Here is a 23367-nt window from a genome sequence, read left to right as displayed (position 1 = left end):
TCAAACTGGGAGCGTGTCATGGCCGTACTGTAAAGTGGGGTCTGGTAGAGGACGTTTCCACTCCAGTAATGCCTGACACTAGGTTTCTTGACTAGGCCCATTTGCAGCACGAGGCCCCAAAACGTCCTCATCTCGGCTGCACTGATTGGAGTCCAGCTACCGGGCCTAGCCAAAAAGGAGCCTGGGTGTTGAGCAACAAACTGTTGGGCGTACAGGTTTGTTTGCTCCACCATTTAGATTTACAAAGTGGTCACTGAAAAAAAGTATTCGTATTCAGTGAAGCCCACTGTGGAAATCTGGATTCCTGGTTGGCTTACAAAATCAGGAATGCACAGGCTCAAAACGCTCTGTGGTATACCAGACAAGTTCACCGGCAGGGGGCTCCGGTGGATTTAACTGGTGGGCCGGAAAACTAGTACGAGCCCCAGAGCTGCTCGTACTAGGGTGGGCCACAGGGTCCCTAGCATGGCGGTCCCCTTGCTCCGCCTGGCCGCTTCTCCGCCGCCTTGGGGCTCATGTTCATCGCTAGATGATGAGGAGGATGCGGATAAAAAAAGGAAAGTGGGGTCTTGGTCGTCCTCATTGACACTCTCTGACTCGGAGGCAAGCTGGGCGTATGCCTCCTCGGTTGAGAACATCCGGCGGGCCATAGTGGAGTGTGTGCGTGATAAACTTTTTATTTAGTGTGCGTGTGTGTGGCGGCACGGGTGTTCGTGAACTCACCCTAAACCTAACAGAAGAATAAAAAAAAAAGTAACGAAAAAAAAGGGCATATATATATCAATATCGCTAATCAACCGTCCGACATTTATCAGCAGTGGGGGGTGCGATGCGCTGCGCTAACAGTGGCCTGACTCTAAGAGTGCCGGCCACAGTCTAAAAAAGCTGCAGCATGCTTGGAGGGTCTAGGGTCAAACAGCTGTGCTGTGGACTCCAGACACCCGATTTAGAGTGATGCAACAAAAAAATAAAAAAATATTTTCTCTCACTAACTTTACCTGAATATCCCTGCCTAGCCTAACCTAACCTTTCCTTAAATACCTGGGTGGTGCTGGGGGACAGATGGGGCTGATTTCAGCAGTGTGTCACTCATGAGCTTAAAAGTGGTTGCTGAGAACCAACATCATAATCATTGCAGCACAGGCCTTGAAAAGAGTCCAATCACCTGAGAGAAGAGTCATTTATTCATAAGCTCCTGCTCTTCCTCCCCATATGCATATAATTGACAGTCTTCTCCTTACTTCTTGTCAATCATCGGCAGATGGGTGGAGAGAGCAGGATCTTATGATTAACTCTGATTCTTCCAGGTAGATATGACTCTTTTCAAGGCCTGTGCTGCAATGATTATGATGCTGGTTCTCTGTAACCACTTACTTTTAGCTCATAAGCAAGACCGAGCTGAAATGTGTGTGTCTGTCACTACTTGATACTGTCCTCAGTGAGTTCAGCATAAAATGGATGACAGGTTCCCATTAATTCTCTTAGAATACGGAGTGTATACCATGTTTTCTCTGGTGCCTCCACAACAGCACTCACAGGAGGGTGTCCCTGCCCCCAGGACAGGAAACCACATAGAAGCTGGATTTTGAAAGTCTCCCTCCCCTTGCCTATTCCAGATGTTGTTTCCTACTCTTCCTTGAGTCCAGGTACCAGGGATCATGCGCACGGCCTCTATCTGTCCTCCCTATATGGGAGGGTCATGCAAAAAGGGCAGGCTCTGGGGTCACAAGGGCTTCCCTTCCCCCTCTCCTTGGTGTAAGTCATTGCTTAGGGCAACCCCAAGCTTGTGATATCCCCAGCACTAGGTGAATCACACAGGATCACAGTGCGCATGTGCACACACAGGCGAGGTTTCTCTTGGGCACAGGAATCTTGTTCTCAGCCGGCGATACACCTCCGGACGCCGACTCATGGACAGGAAGCAGAGCGTCGCTGACTATTAAGAGTGGCAGATTCAAACCTCATTCTGCCATCCTCTGAAGCAGTCAGCATGTTGGCTCCTGTGGACTCCGCTGAACTTGCCCACAAGCCTGGGGATCCTCCCGTCATTGCGCTCAGCCTGGTAAGCCTCCTCGGCTTGCCTATGGAGATTGTTATTCCCACCCTTTAGTTACTCCACTTGTTGCGTGTGACTTTTTTACCCCTGGTGTATTTAGGGTGCTGGTCTCCTCCTAGTTATAAAAATTATTGGCCCTATTTAATTCTATTTTAACATTCTAGGGAACAGATACCATCACCTAAACAAACTGGTGGCGAATCTGGAAGCAGAAAATGCGCCATTTGCAAAAAGTTCTTCTCTTTTAAAGCTCAAGAAAGCGTTTTGTCCCAAATGCAATGAAAGGATAGTCACAGAAGAATCTCCGTCCTTTCCTGATACCGTAAGATGCATTATTAAAGAGGAATTGAGCACAGCGGTGGATTCTAAATTAACCCCACCTTCCTCACAGCCGTCGACCTCTCAAAAATCAAACAAATCTGAATTCGGATTTGAAATGAATGAGGGGGACATTTGTCTGCAATAGACTGATTCCGGTAAACTACTCTTTTTCTCCCTGAAGAAACTGATTAGCCTTTTAAAAACCATCAGGGCTACAATCTATATAGAGGATGTTGAGGAGACCCACTCTATCCAAGACCAAATGTTTTAGGGTTTAGGGGAGAGGAAGAGAAGGGTTTTTCCCCATACATGATAATATTAAAGCTTTAATTTTCAGAGAATGGAAGGATCTGGAAAAAAGATCATCTGTAACCAACTCTTTCAAAAGAAGATATCCCTTTTCTTTGTGGGACAAGACACCAAAAATTGATGCCCCTGTGGCGCGTATTTCTAAGAAGACATCACCCCCGTTTGAGGACATGTGTCTCTTGCGGGACCCAATGGATAAAAAAAGAAAGTGAGAATCTTTAGAAAAAAATCCTGGGAGCCATGTTTTGTCCCAGCATAGAATCCACCTGCACAGCCAGAACCTTAGCGGTGTGGCTAAACCAGTTAGAAGAATATTTAGCAGCGTGTACTTCAAGCGAGGAAATGTGGGAAGTGAGCTTTCCTTCCTATGTTAAATTTCTTAGCAGATGCGTCGGCAGATTTAGTCCGATGCTACCCATAGGGCTATCTGGCTACGATCCTGGTTAGGAGACGCAAGCTCTAAAAATCACCTGTGTTGTATTTCATGTGAGGGGTATAGACTATTGGCATCTGTACTAGATGATCTACTCGATAAAGCCTCTGATAAGAAGAAAGGCTTTCGGTCCAAGAGCAGATTCTTTCATCAAAGACGTTCCTTCTGGAACCAGAGAAAAACTAGAACAGACCAGGAAAAGAAGGATGCGTCAAAAAGGTGGCAACCAACTAAGGGAAAAGGAAGAGGCTTCTTCTTTTAATCCTGACAATGCCTCTCGAAAGACACAATGATGCCAAATGCCAGGTAGGAGACAGGTTAGGGATTTGTCCCAGCCTGGGAATAGGAGCCCCCCCTTGTGTATTAGCTACTCTAGGAGAAGGCCTCAAATTGGAGTTCGGGACACAACCTCCAAATCATTACAATACAAGCAAGGTTCTTGCTCCATAAATAAGGCAAAAACAATCTAGTTAGAAGTATCTGTGAAAAAAGTTCTAAATCGTCCCAAGAGATCAGATTCATCAGGGATTTTATTCTCGGGTGTTCCTAGTCCAAAAGCCCAACGGAACCTCAGGCTCCTAAACAAGTTTGTCATTTTACAAAAAGTTCAAAATGGAGACCATAAAATCCACCATAAATCTTCTTCCTCGGGACTGTTGTATGGTGACTAAGGACCTTCAAGAAACGTATTATCACGTCCCCATTTTTCCGGATAACCAAAAATACCAAAGGATTGCGATTTACATAAAAGGCAGCTTGTCACTTCCAGATTGCAGCTCTTCTGTTGGGTCTCTCTTCTGCTTAAAGAGTTTTCTCACAAATTAATGTCCGAAGTAATAACATCTTCACCTACAGGGAATTTTGGTAATTCCTTATCTGGATGATTTCCTAATTGCCCCTCTCTCAGAAAAAGATCTTGCATCTCATCTATCCCTGATGTGAAGGTATTTCCAAAGTCTGGGTTGGATTATAAAACTTCACAAGTCGGATTTAACACCGAGCCAACAGAAGATCTTTCTGGGAGCACTGTTGGATTTGTGTCAACTTATGTCTTTCCTGCCTCAGGAGAATCTGAAGATTCTATACCATAAGATTTCTTCTATTCTGCAGCCAAAAATCCTCTTCCATGAGAAATATAATGACCATCCTGGGATTGCTAATGTCAACTATTCCTTTTGTCAGATGGGCTCAAAGCTATACAAGAAGGTATATATTCTTCAGCAAGTAAAAAACACCTTGATATGGTGGAGCAAAGAAACCTACAAACATGTGTATACTGATTCCAAGAAAATAAAATGGTCATCACAATGGACACCAGCAACCAGGGCTGGGGAGGGCATTCAGGAAGTCAGTTTGTTCAGGGCAATTGGGACGAAGATATGTCAGAAGTATCCTTCAATCTAAGAGCTCACTGCTGTCTACTACTACTGTAGCTTATCTGAACAGACAAGGGGGCACTCGAAGCCGTACCCTAGCCTCAGTTTCTCAGATAATCTTTTTCTGGGCCTAAAGAACCCGGTGTTCTCTTATGGCGGTTCATGTAAAAGGTGCAGACAATATGATGGCTGACTACCTAAGCCAGGGAAAGACTGAGAGAAGGAGAATGGTCCTTGAACAGGCAAATATTAAGGGAGATTGCCGACAAGTGGGGATGGCCCATCCTAGATCTGTTTGCCACCAAGGAAAACAGACTTTTGCTCTCTCGACAGGATCAACAAATGATAGTGGACGCTTTATCTTGGCTTTGGCCAAAAGCCCTATTTTATGCCTTCCCGCCCTTCAGCCTGATACCAAGGACTCTCCTGAAAGTGGCCGAAAAAAAAGTTTTGGTAATTCTCATGGCCTTGTTCTGGCTTTCCTCTACTTCTCAGCTTATTGGGTGGGAACTTCTGGACACTTCCATCAGTCCCAGACCTTCTCTATCAGGGTCCTGTCTTCCACCCCAAAATAGCTCAGCTGGGTTGTTGATCCAGGGAATTATTCTGACTGCCTGATTGGAGTCAGGAAGGATTCCCCCCCCCCCCCCCCCTCCTTTCTTTCTTTTCTTTCCTTTCTTCTTTCTTTCTTTCTTTCTTTCTTTCTTTCTTTCTTTCTTTCTTCCTTTCTTTCTTTCTTCTTTCTTTCTTTCTTTCCGTCTTTCTTTCTTTCTTCTTCTTTCTTTCTTTCTTTCTTTCTTTCTTTCTTTCTTTCTTTCTTTCTTTCTTTCTTTCTTTCTTTCTTTCTTTCTTCTTTCTTTCTTTCTTTCTTTCTTTCTTTCTTTCTTTCTTCTTTCTTTCTTTCTTTCTTTCTTTCTTTCTTTCTTTCTTTCTTTCTTTCTTTCTTTCTTTCTTTCTTTCTTTCTTTCTTCTTTCTTTCTTTCTTTCTTTCTTTCTTTCTTTTCTTCTTTCTTTCCTTTCTTTCTTTCTTTTCTTTCTTCTTTCTTTTCTTTCTTTTCTTTCTTTTCTTTCTTTTCTTTCTTTTCTTTCTTTTCTTTCTTTTCTTTCTTTTCTTTCTTTTCTTTCTTTTCTTTCTTTTCTTTCTTTCTTTTCTTTCTTTCTTTTCTTTCTTTTCTCCTACATCTATGGCACCTTCATTTTCCAGAAACATACATTCCCTAGTCTCACAGAAACGTGGCTTACACCCACTGACAGAGCCTACATTGACACACACAACTCAACTTCCTCCTTCAGCCTAACACAGTGGTCTTCCACAGACACACAGCAGACCTTGTTTTCAATTGCCTCTCCTACATATTTAATCTCTTAAACACTCCTCTCTCATACTCTGACCACAATCTTTTTACATTCTCATTTACTCTCACTTCAACTGCCCTTCTATTGCATAAACTAGCACTGCCTTCAGGAAACCGCAAACCTTTTTCTGTTTAAACACTTTGATTCTCTCACCACTGTCAACCGTATCTTCCTCTCACAACGCTGACAGTCGCAGAACAATGCTGGAAGAAACCCCCTCATACAAACAAGCTGTCCTCAACTTCAAGTCTCCTCTTCTAAACTGGACTACTTCACTACTCTTACACTATATGACCCCATTTGACACAAACAATTGTTTAATACCTTCAACTCTCTACTCTCTCTCACACCCCACATTTCCGTTGAAGACTCATATTTCATAGATAGGTGTGTAGGTAAGCTTTAGCTGATTTGTTTTGTGAGTGAGGAGTTTTTCTCTTAATGTTCGCAATTTCGTCTTTGTTTCAATTAACCTAGAGCTTTTATGTTCTTTTTCCAAAATTGTTATCTTCTCTAATAACTCGTCTATAGCTCTTTGTCTATCCTTCTTTAGTTTGGCACCCCAAGAAATGAATAGTCCCCTGACAAAAGCCTTGTGTGTTTCCCAGACTATTGTACTTGAGGGACCAGAGTTTTTGTTCTGCTCGAAAAAAACCTGAGATTTGCGTTTGTATGTCTGAAAGTGCTTTAGTGTTTTCTAAAATCTGTTCATTGAGACGCCATCTCCACATTGTAGGAGGCGTGTTGGTTAGGGTAAGGGAGAGATGGACCGGGGCATGGTCCGATATGGCTGTAACCGAAATACCTGTGGTCGTGACGAGTTATGCACTGTGGAGAAATATGAGTAGTAGTATCTGAAAGAGAAAGGTCAAAGTTTAGATCGGAATTTAGCTAAGGCACGGTGAGAAATATTGGACTTGGAAGTTGAGGAATCGAGCAAAGGGTTCCAGGTGACTTTCAGGTCGCCCCCCAGAATTACCGGACCGTCTGCCAAACAACTTAAGTTTATCTAAGGCATCTAACAACCAAGGTATCTGTGCATGATTGGGGGCATATATTTTTGCTAACGTAAGTTTAGTTATATATATATATATATATATATATATATATATATATATATATATATATATTTGAGCCCTTAAGAATAATAATAATAATCTGCCCTCTTGGTCTGTGTATTGTTGTAGTATTTTGATCAGGAGGGATTTATGGACGGCTATGGACTCCCTTTGAAGCTGAAGTAGCATGACATGAATAGTACCAATTTGTAAAGTGTTTAATGGGTAGTTTAGCTAGCTGCCTTGCTCGCGGAATGGGGACTGATATGTCATACAGTTCAGTTCACATAAAGTTATCTACATATCGGCCTGCACTGTATTACATAGTCTAACATATTACTATTGAAAAGACTCTAAGTAAGAGAGTATGATGGGATGGGGGGGGGGGGGGGGAGCGAGAGGGGAGATACCTGAAACATAAGTACATTGGTCATCAACCATTTCATGATGCTCCCTTCTTTCCTCTCAATAAGTGGTAATCTTAACCTTGGCCATCCACAGCATACCAGTAGGCCACTTCAACGAGCTATTGTCCCCTCTCATAGTGACAGAGTGTGGATTTGAGGGAGAGAAGAAGCATCACTCATCTCTGGTACATAGTTTCCAGTCATAAAATTAGTGACCTATTCTCAATCATTCCTAACTTCTTGCATTTACATCCTAACCTAATTGATCTAAGGCACATAATTTGCGGTATCATGCATAGGATGGTTCAAAATTGGCTATCTGATATATTAATGCTCTAAGAAGAAGAGAAAAAAAAAAAAAAAAAGGGATAGGGATGAAAGGACAGATCGGGGAAAATTGGTTCGAGAAATATATCCCTGAGGCAATTAAGGGTTAACTACATTTTTTTTTTTTGTCCTTCTCTGGGGTTTTAACTTCTGGCTGTCTGATCCCCTCTGCAATGCATTGCATTGTGTATTGTAATGCATTGGCTGTCAGCTTTTATGCTAACAGCCTCTATGTGAGACCCAGCCTAAAGGCTGGATCTCACAGGCTTCCATAGAAGGCAAGCTCCGATGCCTATAGGAGGCATTGGGGTTGCCTTCTCTGCCATCGGGTCCCTGCCACTGCAGTGTGGGGACCTGATGGGGAGACGGAGGGTACCTGTACCCGCGCGAACCCTCTGCATGCCGCGGTCATCTTTGACCACGGCATACAAGGGGTATACACACCGGCATCTGTGTTTTCACCGATGCCGGTGTATGCAGCAGGGGCCCGGCTGTCAGTGACTGCCAGGTCCATGCCACTGATCAGGCAGGTGCATGTACGGAGCTGGTCCTTAACTCGTGTCCACCAGCGCCGTACATGTATGGTGCGGGTCCTAAGGGGTTAAATGTGCCTGGAGTGCAGACTGGTGTTATTTATATACTGAAAATTGTAGCAGCAGAAAAGCAATGGGACTTCTCCCTCTTTATTGCGAAGTGTGAAATATACAGGGGAGAACAGCAGCATAAATTTCAAATTGCAGATTTCAAATCCACACCACTGGTCAATTTCTGCTGTCATTTTTGTATATAGTGTGTGGAAGAGATACCTTAAATTCTCATCCACTTTACTGGTGCTGTACAATGCTGCAGACTTGCCACACGAAAATCTGCAACAACAAATCTAAAGTAGTTCAGTTGTATGTAAACCCAGTCTTAATATATCAGGATCCAAATGAGCTAGAGCGCAGTATTGTTTGAAAGCATGCAATCTAAGGATCATAATCCTAGCTGCAATACAATCCAGAGATACAGCCTTTAGAAATCAGGTTGGGAATGAGAGCTGAAATGCACTAGTGTTGCGATCCCTGTCGTTTTAAAGATTAGATTGTCAGCTTTCAAACACATCCCCCCGCCACACAGTTCAAACGCAGTTTGTACAAAATAGTGTTGTCCTTTATTGCATAAATGAACTTTGTTGATCAGTGTGTGGGTTAGGCTACTTTCGCACCAGCGTTTTTGCTGGATCCCTCATGGATCAGCTAAACCGCTTCCGTCATGATGCAACAGTCTGCATCCATTATTAACGGATCTGGTTGTATTATCTTTAAAATAGTCATGACTGATCCGTCATGAACACCATTGGAAGTCAATGGGGGACGGATCAGTTTTCTGTTGTGCTCGAGAAAACTGATCCGTCTCCATTGGCTTACATTATGAATCATGTAAGCACCACATCGCGGACAGAAAAACACTGCTTGCAGCATTATTCTGTCCGCGATGGGGACGCAGCCAAACGGAACGGAATGTATTTTGGTGCATTCCATTTCGTTCAGTATAGTTTTGTCCCCATTGACAATGGGGACAAATTGGAAGCATTCCCCCCCGCTATTGAGATCCTATGACTGATCTCAATAACAGAGAGGGAAAGCACAGATGTGAAAGTAGCCTTAATGTGTTCATTGAAGTGTAGTTGCACTTGATTGGTATGCATCATTCAGTCATTTTGTGAGCATAACCTGAGATTTCCGGTATGACATCCAGAAATGCTTTTTCCTACACACATTGTAGGGAGGCTGTTGCATATATGTTTATCATATTTTTTTCTTTTAACAGGTTATTGGGCTCCTAGATGTTTTTACCCCATCGAAGTCATTTGAGGAGTTCAATGATGTGTGAGTTCCTAGCTGCTCTGTGTGAAAATGTATCCATATTAAAACTTGAGTTGTGTGTTTAAAAAGTATCCTTTCATTATCGGACCCTATTACATTATGTATTTTTTTTAAAGAGTACCTTTCACCAAAAATGCAATACAATCTGTGTTATAGAGCAGGAGAAGCCATGCAGATTGATATATATTTTCTGTGGGAAAAGATTTAGTAAAACCTGTAATTTATACATTTACATCAAGCTTTTTCTACCTTCTGTGAACATTATCAGTACAGTGTGGAGGTGTTATCAGTGATTACAGCGTTGTGTGTGTATAAATGTGCATAGAGAGAGCGTCACTGATAACATCTCCCCCATCTTTTATTGACTTTTCCCAGAAAAACATACCATATTTTTCCCTTTCATCCTCCATGATGGCATACCATAAGAGATGACCCGCCTCCAACCAGGTAGCGACAGGAAGAATAAATTTGACCCTCCGCTGGCTCCTCCTCAGTGTCTTCCTGTTCCTCCAGGTGGAGACGGGTTATCCTCATGGCACTTGCTGTGAGGCCGCTTCTGTGTAAGGCAGGCAGAGGCGGGATAAGAAGATGGAATGCCTTCCACATGAGGGAAGCAGGCAGCACCCGTACCCTAGTTGGATATTTGAGGTGCTGGTGAGCGTTATGATCCCTGCTCCTTACTTCCTGCTCTGTGTGTTGGGCGTGGAGGTCCATGTGTGGACCGGACACTCTGAGTCCCTCCAGTCGTATTCAAGCTCCTCATCGCAGCCCAATACCTTTCGGTGCATGCGATGACGTCACCAGAAGTCGAGTGCGGTCCACGTGCTTTCCAGGAGGTATTTCCGGTCTGTGGAACGCACACTACGGGGGCAGGGCTAAAATTGGCGCAGAGGATCAAGGTGGATGTCGTCTGCTGATCTGAGGTCTGCAGGTAAGACTATTTAAAGGGGTCAGAGGTGAAGTGGCCAAACATGTCTGAGCCTGGTACAGTCCAAATGGAGACCTCCCAGGGGCCGACTATTGTAGGTTACAAAGTCTCTTGGGGAAATGCTGTATATTTTTACTTATGCTAACCCCCTTGTACCTTTTGTCTCCCTCTCTTCCTGTATGCATGTAGAGTGACGAGGATGGGGCTCAGAGAGCTAAACCTGGTCCAAAAACTAAGAAATGTTTTATATGTTTAGTAAAATTACCTGATTCATATACTAAAAAACTCTGCAAAAAATGTACTACAAATATTGCAAAGGATCTGGTTCCTTCTATTAGAGAGGAATTAAGGTATGTAATCAGGGAAGAGATGCGAGCAGCCCTTTCTGAAAATCCTATGCCTACCCCTAGTACTTTTGCGTCAAAACATAGGGAACCTAAATTGTTTTACTCCAGTTCATAGTTCTCAGATTCAGGACAAGACTCAGATTCAGAGGGCCTCGTCTCTTTAAAAGTTTATCTTCTCCTCTGAGGAGACAAAGGAGTTAATCAAAGCTGTCAGGGTGACCATGGATCTTTCAGATGAAAAGGTCCAGAGGTCCGTCCAAGATCAGATGTTTAGTGGCCTAGAACAAAGGAAAAAGCGTTTTTCCAGCCCACAAAAATATGCAGGAATTAATAAAAAGGGAATGGAAGACTCCAGATAGGAAGTTATTTATTCCAAAAACGTCGCCTTCCATTTAGTGATGAAGATAAGGCATTGTTTACGTCCTGTCCCAAAGTAGATGTATCCCTATTAAAATTAGTCAAGGGGGCAAATGCCCTTCCATTTGAGGACAATGGGGTTCCTAAAAGACCCCATGGATAAGAAAGCAGATTCATGTCTGAAGAAGACCTGGGAGCCGATGCTTTATTCAAACCAAATCTAGTCACTACATTTGTTTCTAGATCCCAAAAAGATGGTTATTGGAATCTCTCCTAAGAGAAGGTGCTACTTATGACTCCCTAAGACTCCTTTCCCCTTTTATTAAAAGCGGTGGACTTCTTGTCTGATTCCACAGCAGAATCAGTCAGAATGGCAGCAAGAACCTTGGGACTAGCGGTAGTGGCCAGAAGGGCGCTTTTGCTGAAAATCTTGTAGTTTGCCTTTTATGAGTAAATAGCAACCATCCAGAGGTAGAGGAAGAGGATTACTTTTCAACCTGGACAAATCTTCCAAGCAACCCAGACAATGACGCCAGCAAAACGGTGGGAGGAAGACTCCAAAACTTCCTCCCAGCCTGGGAAAAAATTGCAAAATCTCCATAGAGTTCGCTTCCCCTCCACCAAAAAGATTCTACATAAACAAGAAACTTGGCATAAAAGATAAATCCCTTCTAGAAGTACAGATTCAGTCCTTGCTCTTAAAACAGGCGGTGACAACAGTTCCCCGGGATCAGGAAGGGGAAGGTTTCTATTCACCGGTCTTTCTGGTGAAAAAAACGAATGGCTCCTCCAGGGCAATCGTAGACCTAAAGAGACATGTTTCTTACAAAAAAATTCTAAATGGAAAAAATAAAATCCACTATCAACCTATTGTATCAAAGCTGCTATATGGTGACGCTCGTCCTGGCCGACGCCTACGATCACGTACCCATCTGCAAAGAACATCAAAAGTATTTGAGGTTTGCGATCTATATGGGCAGCCGTCTTGTTCATCTTCATGTCCAGGTACTTCCATTCGGCATCTCATCCACCCCTCGGGTGTTCACGAAAGTCATGGCGGAAGTATCGGCTTGCGTCCAACAGCAGAAGATGCTGTTCATCCCCTATCTGGACGACTTCCTGATAGCTGCTCATTCTCCGGAAAACCTTCTCTGCGACTTACAGGTAGTCAAAAATACACTTCATTCCCTGGGGTGGATATTAAACCTAGAAAAATCGTACCTTATTCCTACCCAGAGGAAAGAATTTCTAGGAGTTCTCCTGGATTCCCGAGTGATGACGTCTTTTCTCCCGGTGGAGAAAATTCAGGACCTGAGGTTAAGAATCCTGTCATTCCGGTAGTTACCGAAAGTCTCTTTCAGACAAATTATGGCTGTCCTGGGGCTGATGACTTCAACCATTCCCTCTGTCAAATGGGCACAGTCCCACACCATTCTGTTATCAATTTGGAACAAAAGCTCCCTTTCACTGGACAGGAAAGTGTCCCTCCCATTTCAGATCAAAACGACCCTAAGTTGGTGGTTAAAAAAGGATCACTTGGCTCAAGGAGTCCAGTGGAGACCACCGAACCCAATTGTGATTACTACCGATGTGAGCATTTCAGGCTGGGGAGCTCATTGCGGAGACCTGGTTGTACAGGGAGTTTGGAAACAGTCGGACCTTCCCATGTCTTCAAACTTGAGGGAACTTCAAGCAATTTTCCTGGCCCTAAAAGCTTTTTAATCAGCCATACACCGGAAAAACGTAAAGGTTTTATCAGACAACAGTACGGCAGTGACCTATGTGAACAATCACGGAGGCACGAGAAGCAATAACCTCAACCACACATCTTACCTCATCTTACTCAATTTCGGCGGTCCATCTCGGAGGAAAAGAGAATCAGCTGGCAGACTTCCTGAGCAGACAACCCCTAAAGTCAGGAGAATGGTCCCTGAACAAGAGGATCTTCCAACTTCTGTGTGAAAAATGGGGCACTTCAATCCTGGATCTGTTTGCCTCAAAATCGAACAGACAAGTAGATCAATTATTTTCCCTGTCCTTTTCGGGACAACCCAAACGGGGTGGACGCATTCTCGATCCCTTGGCCAATAGGCCTGCTATATGCTCTCCCCCCCCCCCCCCCCCCATACCTCTAATCCCCAGAACCCTAGCCAAAATAATGGAGGACAGATGCGAAATAATCCTGGTAGCCCTTTTCTGGCCAAGAAGGACTTGGTTCCCCCTCTTGTTAAGCCTAGCCAAAGGGGACTTCTGGACGCTCCCTCGGATCCTGGATATTCTTCTCCAGGGCCCTGTTCATCATCCGGACGTCCGGCAACTGAACCTGACTGCCTGAAAACTGAGCGTTCCCTCCTAAGAACTAGGGGTCTTTCAGATGCGGTAATCAACACTCTCTTGTACAGCCCTAAGCCGATCACCTCAAAAATCTACCTTTTAGAATATGGAAAGCCTTTCTGTGATTTTTCAGTGCATTGTTGGGATCCCTCAAGAAACCAGAAATTTAAAATAATCCTTGAATTTCTGCAGAAAGGTCTTAAAAGCGGTCTAAGAGTTAGTGCTCTGAAAGTGCAGATAGCAGCCCTTAGTGCCTTTTTGTGCTCGAAGCTAGCAGAGGTGCCTCTGATCAGGCGTTTCTTTAAGGGTGCCAGTAGACTGAAGGCTACAGTCAGAACTATGGTTCCTCCTTGGGACCTTTTTTAACCTGGTCCTTTCTGTTCTAGTGGACCCTCCTTTTGAACTCCTCTCAGATACCTCTTAGCCTGCTCTCCATGAAAACCGCCTCCTTAATTGCCATGACCTCCGCTAGAAGAATAGGCGAAATCCAATCCCTGTCCTGTCACCCACCATACTTGACATTTCTAGACGACAGGATAATATTAAAACATACTTTTCTACCTAAAGTGTTCTCTAAGTTTCACTGTGACCAACAGATCTCTTTGCCTACCTTCTGTCCACAGGCCAAGACTGAAAAAGAAGCCAAATTTTAGGAAGTCTACCCGCCTATTGATCCAATATGCAGGGAAAAATAAGAGCCTAGGGGCCTCTAAAATGACTCCCGTTGGACAATCTCCCGTTGGATAAAAACGATTATTTCCAAGGCATACAAAATAAAAGGTTCTTCTCCTCCTTCTCAGCTTACGGCCCATTCCACCAGGGCCGTCTCTACCTCCTGGGCAGAAAATGCTTCCGCCTCCCTGAATCATATGTCAGACGGCCACTTGGTCTTGCCCAAACACCTTTTTAAGCACTATAGGCTGGACATTGCCTCCAACAGGGACCTCTCCTTTGGACGCAAGGTTCTGTCTACGGTGGTCCTACCCTAGGGGGCTTGATGACTCCTCTGTTAATCCTCCTCCTTAGTGCCATTGTGGAGGTGTATGGAAAAGATAATTACTTACCGGTAATTTGATTTTCCGTTTAGCCTCCACAACTGCACTGGTATTTCCCACCCTTTTGATTTCTTATGACATTTGTTCTGATGTACCTTGACTGACTGGTCTTTCATGGTGCTCCGTTTCCTTTCATTAATAAACTCTGCATCATCTTTGAGATACTCGGATACTTACTGAAGAAGGAACATGGGAGGAGGCTTTTAAAGGTTGGTTCTCCACGTTGATTTCTGTCCCTGGGAGGCGGGGTAACCCTCCTGCTTAGTGCCGTTGTGGAGGCTAAACGGAAAATTGAAATACTGCTAAGTAATTATCATCTTTTCCCTTATAACAATGTTATAAGGGAACATAATACAGTGAATTTGCTCATCCCCATCATCTCCTAGGAACCATGCGTGAAAATCGCACCGCTTCCGCACTTGCTTGCAGATACTTGCGATTTTCACGCAGCCCCATTAATTTCTATGGTCCCTGCGTTGCGTGAAAAATGCAGAGTATAGAACATGTTGCACAAGTGATGCGTGAAAATCACAGCTCATGTGCACAGCCTCATTGAAGTGAATGGGTCTGGATTCAGTGCGGGTGCAATGCGTTCACCTCGTGCATTGCAGCCTCGTGGAAAACTCGCCCGTGTGAAAGGGGCCTAAGACCTACATTTCCTCCCTATGATCTTAATTAGTTCTATCAGGTCTGACAAATCCCCCCCCCCTTTTGAACCCCTTTCAGAAGCCTCGCTGAAGTATGTTTCTCTGAAAACCCTATTTTTTTTGTACCAATTACCTCAGTACGTAGAGTAAGCGAGATCCAAGCTCTAAAAATAGTGTAACCATTTCGCATAGTTTTCACGGACAGTATTGTTTTTAGATTGCATAATTCTAATTTGTATCTAATTTCCATAGACAAGTGGAAATTATTATTCCATCTTTTTGTTCGGATCCAAAATCAGAAGGGGAAGAGAAGTTTTACAGACTGGACGTGTGTAGGACTATCTTGTTCTACCTAGAGACCACAAATCCTTTCAGAATGATTACTTGTTTGTACAATTCAGTGGGGCACATAATAAAGGTCATACGGCCACAAAATATTCCTTTTCCAGATTATTCCACATATTGGAATCCTTTAGGTCCTTAGGGGTATCTCCACCCAAGTCTGCTCTACAAGATCTGTCGCAACATCCTCGGCTGAAAGAGCAAGGGCTTCGTTAGAGCAGATCTGTAGGGCAGCGACGTGGTTAAGCCCTTACACGTTTACTAAACATTACAGGGTAAATGTGGAGTCGGTAGATAAATACTCAGATGACTCCGTTTTTGGTACTTCTGACTCTGACTCCTCTGTATTTAATATGTGAATGTATTTTATACATTCCTTGAAGGAAAGAAAGGCAACATACATGTCATTACCATAGAACTACTGGCTAGGAAGCCAACAGTCTACTGTATTGAACAGTTTAAGCATAAGACAAACACAATGAAAACAACAAAGTTTTATTTTTATTTTTTATCAAGTGGCTGGATAGTAGCAGCAGGCATAAACATCAGGAACAGGAACTTTACCAGTTCAAAAATGCAAACCACGTTATTTGGTTGTTTTAGACCAAAAACAAAGCATCTATATGAACCAAAAACTAAATCTGTAAAACCTAGAAATGGTTTATATTAATCTTGGAATGTAGTTATAGCAAATGCAATTTAAAATCAATTAAATGTAGAATTCTAAGTAAGAGAATTGCCCCTGCCAGATCCTCTTTCATACAAGCTCTTAAATCAGACTTTATTATTTTTAGAGCTTAAAATAATCTTTGAACACTGACTTGGGTGGATGGAATTGCAGTAACCATTCTGGCCACAAGTTTTTATAGCCTTAGCTGAATGACGGCAGTTTTTCAAATGGTTTACAGCTTCAGTCTTGAGCTATTGACTATCCATTCCCTTCACTTATACAAGTGTCTCTAGTCCTGCCAAAAACATATTTACTTAATCAGTTATCAATGAGAGGCTAGGTTAACCATGGGCATTGCGTTCCCTGTAACAGCGGAACACAACACAATGGAACGTATAAGTATTGCCGCTTCTTTAATTGTACGTTGCGTTCCATTTAGTGAAGCATATGAAAAGCATGCTTCTTCACGGTCACTTAACGTGTTTGTTTTGCGGTAACGTGATGCACTGCATACATTGGCCTTTATTCTTACAGTAGAGAAGTAATTAATTCTAACTTTTTGTGAATTGGGACATTTAAACTTATTTTATTTTTATTCCAATTTTTTAATTGTAATTTTTGCTGACTCCGACACTCCAGGTACCCAAAATTGACTCAGACTCCACAGCCCTGGTAAATACTAGGGCTAGTCAGGAGCTTTCCTTGCAGGGCATAGTCCCTCCCTGAACAAGATTAATATTTTATATCTCATGGTATGCCGTCATGGAGGATGAAAGGGAAAAACAATATTACTTACCGGTAACTTCCTGTTCATAAATCCTACATTGGTTTAACCCCCCCCCACAAAAAAATTATAATAAATAATTCTACATATAGATATGGGATTGTATATGAAGGTATGTGTTGGTATGAATGAGAAGGGGGGGGGGGGGTGGAAAGACTCTAGGATGTCGGTTCAGAAAGGAGCCAGAGTAAGGTTACATTTATACTTCCTCTCCCTACCTGGTTGGAGGCGGCTCATCTCTCATGGTATGCCGTCATGGAGGATACATGAAAAGGAGATTACCGGTAAGTAATATGGTTTTCGTCCCATAAGACGCCAAAATGGGGGGAAAAATGTCCCTGCGTCTTATGGGATGAATACTAATAAGCGCTTCCATTATGGAAGAGCTCATTAGTACCGAAGGACTCTGCTGCGCACAGGCGCTCTGTGACCTCACGCTGTGTGAGCCGTTTTACAGCACATATTGAGGCTCATATCTGAGGTCTAATTGGGGTTTATTCACTTTTGGGTGTGAGCAGAGGTCTGATCTGAGGTCTTATTAGGTTCTTATTAACATTGGGGATCTGATTGGAGCTGTGATCTGAGGTCTGATTGCTGGTCTGACCTGAGGTCTAATGAAAAATATTTTTATCTTATTGTCCTCCTCTAAAATCTAGGGGCGTCTTATGGGCGAAAAATACAGTATCGCGATCTGCTCAGCTTCTCCTGCTCTAGAACATGATGCTTTCAGATTGCAATGCATTTTTTGAGAAGTTCTCTTTAAACATACCCCCACTCCATAAACATGCCACCCCTTCAGGACCAGGCAATTTTCTCAGTTTTTTTTCTTCGTTTTATACTCCAAGCCTTCCCAGTGCCATAACTTTATTTTTCCATTCACATAGCCGTATGAGGGCTTGTTTTTGTGGGTCTTTATGTACTTTCTAGTGTCTCTTCTAGAGTTGAAGTGACAAAAAATAGTGAATCTGTGATTTTCATGGTTTTTTTTTTTTTTTTTTTCCCATTACACCATTCGCTGTATTTTATAAATCTCTTTATATTTTAATAGTATTGGCATTTTTGCATGTGACAATGCCTATAACTTTTTTTTAAAGTACTTTTATTTTAATTATGGGGGAAGGAGGGCGATTTTGAAATTTTATATTTTTAAAAACTTATTTTTTAACCTTTTTAATCTTCCCCTAGAGATTGCTTCTCTCATGAAAATTTTACTATATTACTATGGAGCCCTGCCACAGGCAGAATCTTTATAGGAGCATAGCTGTGGCAGGCTTAGGTCATTCAGGACTGTGGCTGCCACACATACTATCCGGCTTTCCCGATCACCTCTCTCAAAAACAGCAGCCACCTGGAGGCTATGGCGTCCGCTTGCGTGCAGGCTGTCTTTAAATATCCGAACCCCGACGTATATTTACATTGGGCAGTCGGGAAGGGGTTAGGAGAGGCAGATGATTTAAAACTCTCATTAGACCTGGGTAACCGTTTTTCGTTTGGATTTTAAAAAATTACAGAGAGCAATAGATCCAGATCATTCACATTACATTGTTCGCAGGGCAGTTGCAACTGTCTGATTGGAATGGATCCTACTACTGGTACCATCTCCACTGACAGCTGCTTCCTTCATTTGGGGTATGGGGCGCCAGGTTCCCTTTTCTCATGATCAGAAATGTATCCCCTGTTCAGTTGATTGCTGATAAGTTTATAACTATCTTAGGCTACTTTCACACTAGCGTTCGGGCGGATCCGTTCTGAACGGATCCGCTCATATTAATGCAGACGGTGGCTCCGTTCAGAACGGATCCGTCTGCATTAAAATGGCAAAAAAAAGCTAAGTGTGAAAATAGCCTCGGACGGATCCGTCCAGACTTTCAATGTAAAGTCAATGGGGGACGGATCCGCTTGAAGATTGAGCCATATTGTGGCATCTTCAAACGGATCCGTCCCCATTGACTTACATTGTAAGTCTGGACGGATCCGCACGCCTCCGCACGGCCAGGCGGACACCCGAACGCTGCAAGCAGCGTTCAGCTGTCCGCCTGTCCGTGCGGAGGCGAGCGGAGCGGAGGCTGAACGCCGCCAGACTGATGCAGTCTGAGCGGATCCGCTCCATTCAGACTGCATCAGGGCTGGACGGCTGCGTTCGGGTCCGCTCGTGAGCCCCTTCAAACGGAGCTCACGAGCGGACACCCGAACGCTAGTGTGAAAGCAGCCTTAGCCGACTGCCAAACTATATCTCTTTTCTACTACCAGCTTTGCATTGGACTGTATAATGGTTTTTCATCTTGTACTTTTCCCCTTTTCCATAAATATTTAGGTATCTGGTGACACATCTAATGGGAGCTGATCTTAATAATATAGTGAAATGTCAGAAACTGACTGATGATCATGTTCAATTCTTGATCTACCAGATCCTTCGAGGACTTAAGGTACATTTTGCTCTTTTATAGGGAATGGGGGGACTGCTGTAGTAGTAAGCAGATCTTGCTCAGCCAATTAACTTTAAAGGGGTTGTTATAGTAGTAGTAGTAATAATTATAATGTAGTAATTTATTTATATAGTGCCAACATATTCTGCAGCACTTTACAATCACAGGGTTCATGTACAAACAAAATTATACATTACACATTAACAAACAATCTGTGGTGAAAAAGATAAACAAAACAAGGCTCCCTTGGTGTAGTACATTAGGAGTGCAAGTTGCCTTATCTGAGGTAGGTATGCTTCTCTTCGCAGTTCCAGCCACTTGGTAGTTTGGGTCTGGCAGAAAGCAACCCCCCAAAAATAAAAATAACACAAAACTTTAAAGCAATACTCCAGTGAAATGCTTTATTCTTCTGCCCGTTTGTACAGAAGATGTGCAGGAAGGAGCAGCAGAGTGGATTCTTTCTCAGTTTCTGGACTGGTAGCTTGTTGGCGCTAAACACGACTAGAGGCTTGAACATTGATTTTAATCTTTTATTGACAATGCATTTTGGGGTACATAGGACCTCTTTCTCAAGTCTGTGTGTGAGGAGCGATGATCTGGGAGCACGCAGCTGGTGATGGTAGAGCTGTCTCACTCTACGTACAGCGTCTGGAATATTCACTATGAGCGCCTTCTCTCTCTGGCCACTACTTGCTACAGAACACAATGTATACTGTACTTCACTATGGTGAGTGTAATCACCCAGCACATCTTCTCACTAATGCGATGATTGGGTCCGTTGGTCAGATTAGGCCTTTGACCAGCCAAGTCAGCTTTTTCTTTTGTGTGCAAGTCTAGGAGAGTGTCTCATAGATGCAGTGTGAATAGGCAGGTTAGTATGCTGATCATCTGACCATAAAAGGGACCTGAACTGAGGCTGCATTAGTGAGAGGATGTGTAAAAAGTGTGCATAAATTCGCCACACTAAAGCATACATAGTGCCCTGTACTAATGGGCAAATGAATAATACTTTTATTCTAAGTATATCTTTAAGGGTTTCCACAACTGTCATATGCTTCATCTTTACATAATAATTAGGAAACTAGTGCAACCTTTCATAATGTCACGCTAGACAGGATACAAGATGCACAAAAAAACAACCAAACCAGTGTCTAGGCAAGAAGCTGGGGATAAAGGTCACCTCCTGACAAATCCCTACCAGCTCTCCCTAGACTTCTATGTCCTGAAGGTGGCAATGAATGTGTCCCCGTGCCTGGGCTAAAGATTCCCTAAGATGGTGAAAGGGGGAAAGAGGCAGCCTGCTCCCTCAGGACCTGGAGGGGGCAGGTGTCTCTCTAACAGCCCAGCGGTTGTAGACAAAAAAAGAGAAGGCGCTTATAGGGTGAGTATGTAAATGATTATTTGTCCTTTCAAACGGGAGGTAATATGCTCACCTGTCAGAGTTACACCAATTGGGTGCAACTACAATGAAAGCTAAGTACTCGTGAGGGTTGGTTGGTGCCGCCGGCTTTGTCCAAACACCCTTCGGTCGGTGCCGAACCGCCGATCGGGTGAGTATGGGAGCTGTGGGTTTGGTGGACCAAGAAAGTCCAATGAAACGGACAGAGTAACGGGCGCAAATCCACAACCAATGGTAAAAAACAATTTGGTTTATTCAGGACGACGCGTTTCGGGGTATATGACCCCTTTATCAAGTCTACAAAAAAAAAAATATCAATTATATACATGAACTTTGGTGAAGATAAATAAAAAAAATAGAAGTAGATAATATATCTGAGAAGTCGTAGCGAGGGTATATATGTATATACATGTATAGAAGAGTAAATACGTAAATATATATTCAAGTAAATTATGTGGAGGATTTTAAAAATATAAATATATACATACATATATTCTGAGAGGACTAAATGTTAAAAAATAGAGACATAGTAAAAGGTAAAATGATAAAAGTACAGCAGTCTCCAAAAGATTCATTGAGGACATCTTTGACGTTGGCATTGTTATATGCGCCTATCACTGGCTATCTACTGGGATCGTTATGATCGGGTGTCACGACAGTGTGGCAATAATTGCATAATTTTGGCCGTGTGTAAGGGTGATTAATACATTTTGGTCCTTGGAGAAACGCAGGGAATATTGGGGAGAAAGGGGGGGGGGGGGATAGAGAAACATGATAGAAATGGATATGGGGCATGAAGATGAAATTAGGATTAAGTGTGACTATGGATGGAAAAATGTGTGTGTGTGTGTGTGTGTGTGTGTATATATGTGTGTATGTATGTATATATATATATATATATGTGTGTGAAATCATGGCAATAGGTCAGAGGGTTGTGTGGTAAAAAAATAGAATTAAATCATAAATAAATAAATGATAAAGATTGGATGAACAAATGCGCCTGGGTCCCAAAAGGTGGGGGACAAGATTGAATATGTGGCCAGGATGAAGATGATAAGTTACTAGTGCTAGCATTGGGAGAAGAGGTGCTGGCCTGCGTGGATGTGCCAAGGAGAGGTAACTAACCTGGTGGATCACAGTGGAGGCCGCTCGTTTCCCAGCACGTGGGGCGTCTGATGCGATCGGTTCACAAAAAAGGCGCGCACTGTTAATGTTTAAATGGGCCGGCGTTAGAGCGCTGGTCACGTGGGGTGGGCGGGGCTACAATGGTGATGCTGGCCGGAGGGCGGGGACGACGAGAGGCACTGGTGGTGGGCGGGGCTGCATTGATGACGCTGGCCAGAGGGCGGGCGGAGGCGGGGGCGAGACGCTGTCGGGGTTTTGGATGAGCCGGCATTTCAGCACTGGTGGTGCGTCGTAGGGAGGGCGGAGCAACCAAGAAGCTGGCCGGGGAGAGGGGGGGGGCGGGGGGCGGAGAGCGAGGAAGGGCTGAGGGAAGGAGAAAATAGTTGGGGACAGGAGGAACCACTGGGGGGATTAAAGATGATGTAGTGTGAACATACAGGTGTGGTCTGAAATGAAGGACCTTTGTCCTGCTGATGTTGATTAAGTACAAACCGGATTCCAAAAAAGTTGGGACACTATACAAATCGTGAATAAGAACTGAAAGCAATGATGTGGAGGTGCAAACTTCTAATATTTTATTCAGAATAGAACATAAATCACGGAACAAAAGTTTAAACTGAGAAAATGTACAGTTTTAAGGGAAAAATATGTTGAATCAGAATTTCATGGTGTCAACAAATCCACAAAAAGTTGGGACAAGGCCATTTTCACCACTGTGTGGCATCTCCCCTTCTTCTTACAACACTCAACAGATGTCTGGGGACCGAGGAGACCAGTTTCTCAAGTTTAGAAATAGGAATGCTCTCCCATTCTTGTCTAATACAGGCCCCTAACTGTTCAATCGTCTTGGGCCTTCTTTGTTGCACCTTCCTCTTTATGATGTGCCAAATATTCTCTATAGGTGAAAGATTTGGACTGCAGACTGGCCATTTCAGTACCCGGATCCTTCTCCTACGCAGCCATGATGTTGTGATTGATGCAGAATGGGGTCTGGCATTATCTTGTTGAAAAATGCAGTGTCTTCCCTGAAAGAGATGACGTCTGGATGGGAGCATATGTTGTTCTAGAACAGTCTTCCATTTTGCCACACTCCATTTTAAATGATCCCTGGCCCAGTGAAAACGCCTGAAAACGCCTTGTTGATCTTGCTTAGAAATGGCTTCTTCTTTGCACTGTAGAGTTTCAGCTGGCAACGGCGGATGGCACGGTGGATTGTGTTCACTGATAATGGTTTCTGGAAGTATTCCTGAGCCCATTCTGTGATTTCCTTTTACAGTAGCATTCTTGTTTGTGGTGCAGTGTCGTTTAAGGGCCCTGAGATCACGGGCATCCAGTATGGTTTTACGGCCTTGACCCTTACGCACAGAGATTGTTCCAGATTCTCAGAATCTTTGGATGATGTTATGCACAGTTGATGATGATAGATGCAAAGTCTTTGCAAT

General features: G+C 43.4%; 1 protein-coding gene across 6 annotated transcripts in view; it reads left to right on the top strand.

The window, feature by feature from the left end:
* LOC122933278 (mitogen-activated protein kinase 14) overlaps positions 1-23367 on the top strand; it is a 247058-nt gene that overhangs the window by 41469 nt on the left and 182222 nt on the right. For all 6 annotated transcript variants that reach the window (XM_044288156.1, XM_044288160.1, XM_044288159.1 and 3 more), the window contains exons 3-4: positions 9456-9514; positions 19290-19401. In XM_044288156.1, coding sequence (XP_044144091.1) covers positions 9456-9514; positions 19290-19401 — 171 coding nt within the window. The remainder of the gene's footprint in view (positions 1-9455; positions 9515-19289; positions 19402-23367) is intronic.

The sequence above is a fragment of the Bufo gargarizans genome, chromosome 3 (assembly GCF_014858855.1).
Source record: "Bufo gargarizans isolate SCDJY-AF-19 chromosome 3, ASM1485885v1, whole genome shotgun sequence".
Lineage (NCBI taxonomy): Eukaryota > Metazoa > Chordata > Amphibia > Anura > Bufonidae > Bufo > Bufo gargarizans.
This window is presented reverse-complemented; position numbering and strand designations above follow the sequence as displayed.